This window comes from Oncorhynchus mykiss, chromosome 10 (assembly GCF_013265735.2).
Source record: "Oncorhynchus mykiss isolate Arlee chromosome 10, USDA_OmykA_1.1, whole genome shotgun sequence".
Classification (NCBI taxonomy): Eukaryota; Metazoa; Chordata; class Actinopteri; order Salmoniformes; family Salmonidae; genus Oncorhynchus; species Oncorhynchus mykiss.
In genome coordinates, this window is record NC_048574.1 from 46,481,771 (window position 1) to 46,491,545 (window position 9,775).

The 9,775-nt window shown below is 42.3% G+C and overlaps 1 protein-coding gene across 4 annotated transcripts; it reads right to left on the reverse strand.

Annotated features, from left to right (window-relative positions):
• Nucleotides 1-1,527: 1,527 nt before the first annotated feature.
• Nucleotides 1,528-6,672, reverse strand: LOC110534092 (palmitoyltransferase ZDHHC23). Of its 4 annotated transcripts, none has more exons than XM_021618759.2 (5): nucleotides 6,266-6,672; nucleotides 4,298-4,446; nucleotides 3,506-4,177; nucleotides 2,814-2,894; nucleotides 1,528-2,509 (listed from the first exon to the last, which is right to left on the reverse strand). In XM_021618759.2, the coding sequence occupies exons 2-5, from the start codon at nucleotides 4,414-4,416 to the stop codon at nucleotides 2,236-2,238; spliced, it is 1,146 nt and encodes a 381-aa protein (XP_021474434.2). In that variant the 5' UTR covers nucleotides 4,417-4,446; nucleotides 6,266-6,672; the 3' UTR covers nucleotides 1,528-2,235. The 4 variants fall into 4 exon arrangements, with proteins under 4 accessions (XP_021474434.2, XP_021474431.2, XP_021474430.2 ...); XM_021618756.2 differs by having other exon boundaries at nucleotides 2,814-2,981; nucleotides 4,298-4,461; nucleotides 6,266-6,671; XM_021618755.2 differs by having other exon boundaries at nucleotides 2,814-2,981; nucleotides 6,266-6,670.
• Between the last annotated feature and the right edge of the window lie 3,103 nt (nucleotides 6,673-9,775).

The following is a 9,775-nucleotide window of genomic DNA, read 5'->3' on the forward strand; positions in this document are numbered from 1 at the left end:
TCTCACCTGTAAATCCCCCCCCCCCCTCCTCCCTTCTCTAGACAGCTCGCAGAACCGTGTCACAGCATAACCAGTCTTTGCCGTGATGTTACCAGAAGTTCTCAACCCGGTCTGCAAAAGAACCTTGAAGGGGATGGATGTGTGGAGTTTAAATGACTGCTGTAGGTTATGACAATATTTTTGGATGATCTTATCGTGTGGAAGGATCTGACATCGACATACACTTCTAACTTTTTGTTCTCTTTCCCCATGAAAAATGTTATTAGAATTTTTTTTGTTCAAGTGGAATATTGAAAATGTTCCTGTTATTTCAGCTCTGTTTGAGTTTGTTCCTAATTGCTCTACATACTGCAGTTGGACAGTGACCCTGTTGATAATCTACTGGATTTCCAGTCTTTAGTTTGTTTACATTGTTAAGTGGTATTTGTTATTCATTTCTAATGTCCTCTCCCACTTATGGAATTATAGCCAATATACTAATTAGCTCACAAACTTAAGCATATTCATACACTATAGAAACAGAATATACACTATATATATATATATAACTTCTCACACCTAAAAGGAATTTCATATCTGTACATTATAGGAACAAGTGTGACTACAAAATTACAATGATGTTTTGCTTGAGATTAAGAATCAGTGGTAGACACATTGCAAGTGCATGAAGAGGTCAACTTGATAAAGTCATATGCCTGTGTGTTGAAATACTTTTCGGTATCGGCTGGATAAAGGGAACTAAGAGTCCCTGTTGATGCTATGTTAGCAATAAGAGGAAGAAGGATTGGTAAACTAACTGCCAATAACACAATAAACTGAACTCTGCCTAGCAGAGACAACTTTGTATTAGCAACTGATAATTATCAGAGTTTATGGTATTAAAGTTAAGGGACATCACCCTGGGCAGGATGAACCATAGTAGGGGATAAAAAGGGAAAACACCATCTTGAGAACGGATTGTCTCGCTTGCAAATTACTGTAAGTGTGTACTCCGGGTTGCAATCCTTATTGAACAAACTAACCTCTGATCAAATAAGTTTTCCTGTGGTCTCTTGTGTGCACATGGGGGAGAATTCCCTTACACAACATGTCTTATAACACATTTATCAACACTGAGTCTCTCGAGTTGGAATTTCGGTCTCTTACCAGAGCAGTGGACCAGAAGTGGACGAGCAGAGACTTGTTCGTAATGACACTCGTGATCTGAACTACATCAATGTTGAGGGTGATTGAGAACGTCTCTGAACAATATGCACTGACAGGAAATGACAGATTCAACGCCGAAGATTAAGGGGAGGATTTAAAACCAAGAAACAGAAGGCACACCAGCAAATAAGAATTTGAGTTTATGAGAGGGACGTGCATATCTTCAACAGTAACCAAGTTCTCTCATTCTGTAGGTTTGTTGCGGTGATGCCACAGATGAGGCCTCCTGAGCTCTAGCCACTTTCTTAGTAAACCCAGAAAACCTGGCCTACTTGCGTAAAGGTTGGCCCCCTAACCAGCATTGTCTCTCACTCTCATCAGTTGGATTTGATATGCTTTATTGGCATGATAAACAAGACACAAAGGAAAATGAGTCTTAAGTCTTCTACAGTGAACAGGATAGTTGAAATAAGACATTTACTGTACATGCAAACTTAATATCCTATTGAACTACAAAGAGTATGTGGGTGAGAGGAGGCGCATGTCTGTCACAGCTTTCTTCCCTTTAAAGTAATCTTCGCCTGTGTCACCTTAATGGTCAGGCACGCTAAATGTCAATGCGTAGTTTACAGTGTCATAAACATGTTCTCTAAGTCATGCATGTCCATTCATCCATTGCTATTTAGTATGCCATGGTTAAGAATCTTTACATCCTTTTGGAAAATCTAACATATTTGTCAGAGGTTAAAACTGTATTAAATCAAAGAATTATTAAAAGTGTATTAAATATGCAGAGCAGCCCTTTATATTTACACCATGTTATAACTAATACTAATAATCGTATCCATGACAACCTGGAGGAACATGGTTATTGTCTCTACCCAAGTGTTCGGAATATAGAGGTCTATTTAACGATTAAAAACGAACATCTCTGAGTTGCAATAAGTTTGCGTGACCCAAGGGCAGTTGAAAGTTCAGAGATGCTCACAGTCCCACACAGCCCACCAGCATGGTAGAGGAAAGGCGTTTCCAGTTGAAACCCAGCAGTGTTGAACTAGTTGGGCAGAGTGGCATGGTGTTAAGCCAAGGCTAAACCAAGTCAGTGAGGGCAGAGGGGTGTCTATCTGCAGGTTCTCCCATGGTCAGGAATTCAGCCCAGTTCTGCCAGAAGCCACGTGAGTAGACCCCTGTGTCGACAACGAGGCCATGCAGACGACTCTGGCCATTTTTCTTCCGCAGAGCAAGTTGTGCCTCCCGCTCCGTCAAATTGTAGCTGATATTGATAATTTGCAGCATCAGCAGGTGCAGCAGACCTCCTGTGACAATACTGCTGTACCAAGCACAGGTGAAGCACAGGGCTGAGCTGTAAAGACATCCGCATAGTTACACTTCACAAACAACATAACACTTTCAGTTCTATTTCAGTTGGTTTAAGTCTTTTAGTACTTATTATCAAGTAACTCAAAACAGTTGGTAGCTAGCCACTGGACACAGATCATTTTGGTTGAAACAACGTTGATTCAACCAGTTTTTGCCCAATGGGTACCTGGTGCCTAATAGTAGGCAATGAAGTGGTGCTTGTTTCAATGAATCCCAAATAAACTAATACATTGTCATTTTGTTTGCGTGTACAATTTTTAAGCAAAATACCAGGTACTGTAGTGTACCTGTACTGATTGTAGACACCAGGGCAGTAGAGCAGGGCGGTGAGTAGGTTCTGTCGGGGACACACGCTCCGCAGTACCAGACTGATCCCATACAGAGAGGTCAACAGAAAGAGGAGCAGGGTCAGCAGGAAGTTGCGATGATTGGCCTTGCCGACACAGCTGTTTATCCTGCCTCCGCAGTGACAGACACAACACAGACAATACACCCTCAGTTGAAATGACCAACTTCTGCTGTGGTAGCATGTGAAAGCACAATTAGTATGAATGTGAGGTAATGAGCACATACACAACCAGACACAGAGTATCTGGTTGTGTATCTATCTAAATGCCATAAGTAACAGATTGTCCTGGTTTGAGGTCGCCTCACCCTGCTGAAGGGTGAACCCCTGTGGGCCCTGCACATGTCTCTACAGCCTGGTCTGCTTTAGTGACGTCTTCTTGGCCTGACAGTGTGACACTTAGTGAGATCATGATTATGTGTAGAAGAGTATTGTTGAGCGGATATAAGTGTGAGGGTCTGAGAGATTAAAATATTGTGTTTTTGTAGTAGGGAAATGTAGGCAGATATGATAAGGTTTGATCACCTTCCTGTTGCAGAAAGCTATTTTTTATAAGTCATCCTGTTGTTGCACAAATAATAACATAATAATACTCACGTCCTCCACAACAGAAAGACATTTAATGAAACCCACCAGATACAGTGGTGGTCCAGGCGCTGGACACAGCCTCCGCAGATCCGGCAATGCCCCGCCCGCGGGGGACGCACCACTTTGCACAGAGGACAAGTGCCCCCCTTCGCTGTCAGGGACTGTGTCTGCTGTTCCACTGGTTTGGCTGGGGATGCTGGCATCATCGACTGGTCCACTTCATTCTGAGAGGCAGAGTGTTTGTCAGGCAGTTGGCTTTGATTGGTGCTGTGTATGGCAGCTAGGGAAGGCTGCACAAAGCCTGGCCCCCTCTTAGTGCGCACAAGGGAGATGAGAGTGAGAACCACACCCGTTGTCACGGTCACAAGCTGCAGGTGACTTACATCCCCACGAGGTAAGATCTCTGTGACAAAGAGGAAGTACATGTAGGCTAGGGAGAAGAGCGCCAGGCTGAGGAAGAAGAGGGTGCGGCCCTTCTTCCGATGTGTGGCGTAGTAGTACAACAGCACCAGGCCAGGCAGGGCTGTTAGAATGACCAAGCCCAACAGGAAGTGCAGTGCTGCCAGACGCAATAGCAGAGGAAGCAACACTAGAGCTGGGACCATGGAGAGCTCCACCCGCCTGTCCCCTGGTAACAGTCTCACCCTCAGCCGGTCCATCACTGCGCCAAACACAGGCAACACACAGTCAGGTTTCTGAGGCTCCCCCTTTAGCCACCTGGAAAAGACATGAGGTTAGGGATGACAGAGAGGGGAACACAGAGAGGGCAGGGGGTTAGACCTGAACGTGGACTGCTGAGTCCTGCCATGATCCTCCTCCTCATTCCACCCCTCTCACCTGCTGCAAGCTTCATCCAGATCGTCACAGTCACAGCAGCATCCATGTGGGTCTACGTCACACTCACAACAGCACATGGGATCATCTGGCTCTGGAGGCTTAAACTTCTCCCATTTCATTCTGGCTGTTCACGGATCCACTTGAAGGTCCTGTGCAAAAAGAAACTGCAACAGTAAAAAAGACAGTCAAACTATTAATAGCTGTTCTCTGGGTGTGGTAATGGTGGGTGGAGAGTGGTCTTCATTCTTCATTCAGTGAAGTGCTTCAGTAATATGGACGGTGTTGGAAATCTTATTCCACCACTGGAGTTAAGGTTAACCCCAGTGGTTAACCTTAACCTCCATGTTGTTACACAACATCTTACATTTTCATGGTGACATCACCTTTGTCAAGGCCAGATGTCAACAGTTGCCTCCTATATGTAAAGCTATCTTGTTGCTTTAGTGGTTTGTATGGTTGGGGGGGGGGGGGTCCCTTTCTCAAATCTGGACCGCAAGGTGCGCAGGACTGATTCAGGGACTGACTGGCACACCAGATGAGGGGTATATCTGGGTGCCAATAATCAATCACAGTTGACTTGAGTACTATCTTAGACGGTCTAATTGATGGAGTTAAAGGAAACCGTTGTATTGACGTCCCACAGACAGTTGTTCATCATAATGAAGACATCAAGGTTAAGCTATCTAAAAGGCACTCATTACTTGCATTAACACACTCACATTGACAGCACGTGCGCATGCACACACACACACACACACACACACACACACACACACACACACCTAAACCAACTAGGGATATGCCTACTAGACCAACATCTGCCTCATGAAAGTGACAAGAGGTTTAATAAACCCATTTTTTAGGTTGTTAATGGAATCAATTAAAATAGCTTTTGGTTTTAACAAGTTTTACAATACAATTACTTTCCTCTAATATAAAATTGGCTTTTAGAAATAAGGCCACCATGTCCCTAGGGAAGACCTATCTGGGCCAACTAAACCCGGTTCTCCAAGCACGCCTATCATATGGGGAGATGGAACGTGCATTGTTGGAATGACTGCCAGTGTTGGCTTTGTCATCTGACATACTACTTCAAATATAGCCCAGCTCTTCAACAGTCTAAATATTGACTACCTACAATATTTTATTTCTTAATAAGTGAACTTAAAATAACTGTAGACTATAGGTCACATTTTAAGGGAAAGCTGAACAAAAATGTATATATTTTTTATTAACTAAATATGACAAATCAATGTTTCAATTCAATATTCTAAAGGAATGGGATACCGCATACCAATAAACACATTACTTTAACCCTTTAACCTGACTCCTAAATGTATCCCTAATCCCTAGCCTAGCTAACTTTAGCCAGCTAGCTAACGTTAGCCACCTAACCACCTAGCTAGAATTCGTAACATATCATACATTTTGTAACTAATTACTACTTTTAGCTACTTTTCAACTACTTAGCATGGTAGCTAACCCTAACTCTTTAAGATAACCCCTAGCCTAATGTAGCATATCATACTAAAGCAGTCAAATGAAATATATCGTACTAAAGCAGTCAAGCTTTATATACCCTACCAAAGCAGTTGAATGTAGCATATCATACTAAAGCAGTAGAACATAATATTTCATACTAAATATTCAAGATGTAGGATACTATACGTCCTACAATTCATATTATGTTGTATGACCACTATGACCAATGTAATGTAACCTAATGTAAAGTAACATATTGTAATGAAACATGCCGAAGCCCAGCGGGCCATCAACTGTGCCATAAAAGCATGCTCAATTGGCAGAGTAGATATCTGCGCTTATAAACCTGGGTCGCTACAATATCATACTACATGGAGTCGCACGGATTTTAGTCAAATATAATATGTTTTGCTTTGAGACCAGGTTGAAAATTGTGTGAATCTAACTTACCTTTTGAGAAAATAAAAATGGCATAGCCTACTTTACCTGGACTGTTGTTTTTTTGGGAGAATACACCTTTCCCTCGAAGACTAGGCTACAGATCCTTGTTATACGAACATCAATTATTTCTTATTTCATTTATGTTTTTCCCGTAATATATTTCAGACTTTCCCTGTCAAATAGGAGATCCGTTTCATCACACTAAAATAAACTTCGGTCCGAACTAATTACGTGGCGGCGAATTCCAGGTACCAGGGTATCCGGTAAGCGTTGGCAGGTGTGATATCCCTTTCAGTTAAAAACTTTTTTATCGTTTAATATCCTGTAATCCAGCAGTTTTAGGGGAAGAGCTTGATTATCTTCTATTCCTCATCATTTCGCTGGGAAAGCAACATCGGTCATTGAAGAGGAGCACACGGTTTATTATGAGAGGAGTAGCCTGATTGGGTTGGGTGACAGTATTGAAAAAGAAAATTGGCATGCCTTGCAGTGGCAGCCAGCGACAGCGTGTGGCAGCGTTAGGAGGTGGTATGCATTTCGCAGATTCTTAGGAGGGCAGTGTCACCACTGCGCGGGGATAATTTGAATAGATCAAATGGTCTATTGGAATTGCAATACAGCATGGGGGATGGTATTCTTTTAAATGTGCTGATGTAAACAGGAGGCTAAACGCTTTGTTGGTCATTAACAAAATGTACTTGTTTCTCACCACATATCCCTTACCCCCGCTTAGTGCTGCATATGGCTGGGGCTGTTCGTCCTGCCAAAGTCAATGTTCTGCACCTGAGACATTGAATAACTTGCTTATCTATCATTTATCACAACCTGGTCTCAGAGCATTTTTTATTATTCTGTTCGAAAGCCGAGATGTTCCATTGAGTATGATATGTTACGTTTCGTATGGTATGTATTAATTTGTGGATGTCCATCACCCATTTCGTACGATATGCTACAAATTACAATTGTATTATATGGTACGAATTTACAAAAAGTACAATATATTAAGAATGTTCTAAATGTACAATATGTTACAAATTTGCAAAAATGAATTCTAGGTGGTTAGTTGGCTAGCGTCAGCTAGCTGGCTAAAGTTAGCTAGGCTAGGGGTTAGGGTTAAGATAAGGAGTTAAGTTAAAGGGTTAAGGGAAGGGTTATCTTAAAGTGATGGGGGAAGGGTTAGCTAGCATGCTAAGTAGTTGCAAAGTTGTAATTAGCTAAAATGCTAAAGTTGTCTGTGGTGAGATTCAAACTCAGAACTTTTGGGTTGCTAAACGTATGCCCACCCATCCACCCCGATCAACCAAATGTAAACATACCAAATGTAACATATACTAATTTGAGTGTCCCAGATTTACATTTACTATGTTACGTCTAGTCTATGAGACCAGGCTGTTTATCAAAGTCTGTAGAAAGACCTGATATTAGACTATACAGAAATTGCCTTCATTGAGCATAGAACTCACTTAATTGAGCATAGACCTCACCCCTGACATTACGCTACCGTCACCCTGTAGCTGTCATGAGTTATAGGTCAACCACCCTCCTCTAGCCCTTGCTTTAATGGCCTTTAGTTACTCTGATACCATTTTGGTTTTACTGCTGCCAAATTGTTGGCTTGGTAAACTGGTGTGCTGTTTTCTTTTGCTGCCACCTTTGCCTGATGCTACTGTAGCTACATGAAGAGTGTGGGTATTGTTGACCATTTCCACAGATGATAATGCTGAGGTGTTAAAAAGACCAACAAACAGCCCTGATAATCTACACTGTTGAGTGGGGGTTAGTGGGGGAGCCAGACAGATGATATGCAGTCACCCAAGAGGAGGGAGTGGGAAGATCTGTGGTACAGCCCCACCCTTCGGCATCATATTTCCTTCAGCCAGCAATATGACCTCCCCCCCCCCCTCCACTCACAGAGAAGACTCTAGAAGAGTCAAGCGGTTGCCTGATGGGAAGCAGGAGTCCAACTCTATGTTTATCTATGCCCTGTGCATGTTTGTATAGGTAGAGTAATAAAGCAGTGCTTTCTAATATAAATGGTCTGATACAGAGAGGGTGTGTGAGCTGAACGTTATACTCAAACTAAATAAAATGATAGTTGACTTTTGACAAATAAAAATGTGCATATTCAGAGGTGACTAATTATAACTCAAACCTAAATGGGGTGTCTGGGTGAACCAAGCCCCAGGCGTGTGTATCGCAACAATCAGCAGCCAACAACCAAAACAGTCATTGTATACCGACAGACAATTGTGAGTGCAACTATGTAATTTGTACCAGTTTACATGGATTTTGATTATAGGGTTATGAAAAAACATTATAATCATTGACGTGAAATAAAATGTTGGAAGTGTGCTTATTTAGATTTCACTATTATAGGCTGCTATAGATTTCATTTGTGAAAGAAATTCCCAATTATCACACAATATCCATGCACACACACACACACACACACACACACACACACACACACACACACATTACAGGTTAATTTGGATATTGGGAGACAGCTGAATCTTGTCTTTACAGTAATGTCCACTCTGATGATGCTGTGTAGACGGACTGAATCAATACACAGGATGGAGCTCCCTCTGCCCTATGCGGTATGCTCCCATTAGTCAAGCTGTAGTCCAGAACCAAGCAGCAGTTCAAATGCCTGGACCATCAGCTCAATCAGATACAGACTCTCTAATCTATTTTGATAGGGTTAATGCAGTCAGTCGCAGACAATAACAAAGGCAACGTCTGACTATTGTTTACAACTGTTGTCAGCAAAAGTAGAATGAACTAGTGTCGGCCTATGTGTAGAGTCATAATAGAGTTACGGAGGGTATTGTATGGCTTCTGCCTTTGTGTGAGGACTTAAAGCTACCACTGGAGGGCCCCAGATCCATGTGACATTTGAAATGTCATCAAAACATCTTCTTCTTCGTACAAACACGGGACAATACACGTTTTAAAAATCTGTATATGTGTGTGCTTGTGTCTTTCGGTGGGTTGGGTTAAACGCGGAAGACACATTTCGGATGGACCTTGCGTGCAATTGACCAATAAAGTCATCATCTTAATGCAGTTCTTCCATTCCGTTTCAGTAAAGCAGCTTGATGTTAACCTTTCCTTTAATATCCCATCAAAATGTGAAGATAAATAAGGTATTGCTTATGCAAATCATTTCGATATGCAGCACACACTGTGGATCTGTTGTAAGTCCAGGTTTTATTTTTATTTTGACACTGTTAGATTGGCTGTGACGTCTCTAGGCTGTCTATTCTCAGATTATTTCGGTGTAAATCCTTAGTGTCCATGTTGTCTTTACTAGCAGAGTTGCATGCCAAGTGAAAGTGAACTGTTGGAAGGGCAATATCTGTGTAGAGGGTGTGTGTGTATGAGGGTATGTTAGTGGGTGAGGGTGTTAGGTTCTATGTGAGTGTGTTGGGTTGTCAGAGGGTCACCAGAGGGCGGGGGGCTGATTTAGAGGCACTCCTCTTCAACATATCTGTCAGTGCTGCTGAGATCTGAGAGGATTACGGGCCTCTTGTCTTTCTCCCGACCCCCGCT

Excerpts from the sequence above, each read along its gene's own strand:
- LOC110534092 (XM_021618756.2), bottom strand. The coding sequence starts at position 4,416 with ATGAAATGGGAGAAGTTTAAGCCTCCAGAGCCAGATGATCCCATGTGC. Across the intron at positions 4,178-4,297 it reads CTGGATGAAGCTTGCAGCAG|GTGGCTAAAGGGGGAGCCTC; the intron begins GTGAGAGGGGTG and ends TGTCTTTTCCAG. Across the intron at positions 2,982-3,505 it reads CTGGACCACCACTGTATCTG|GATAAACAGCTGTGTCGGCA; the intron begins GTGGGTTTCATT and ends CTGCGGAGGCAG.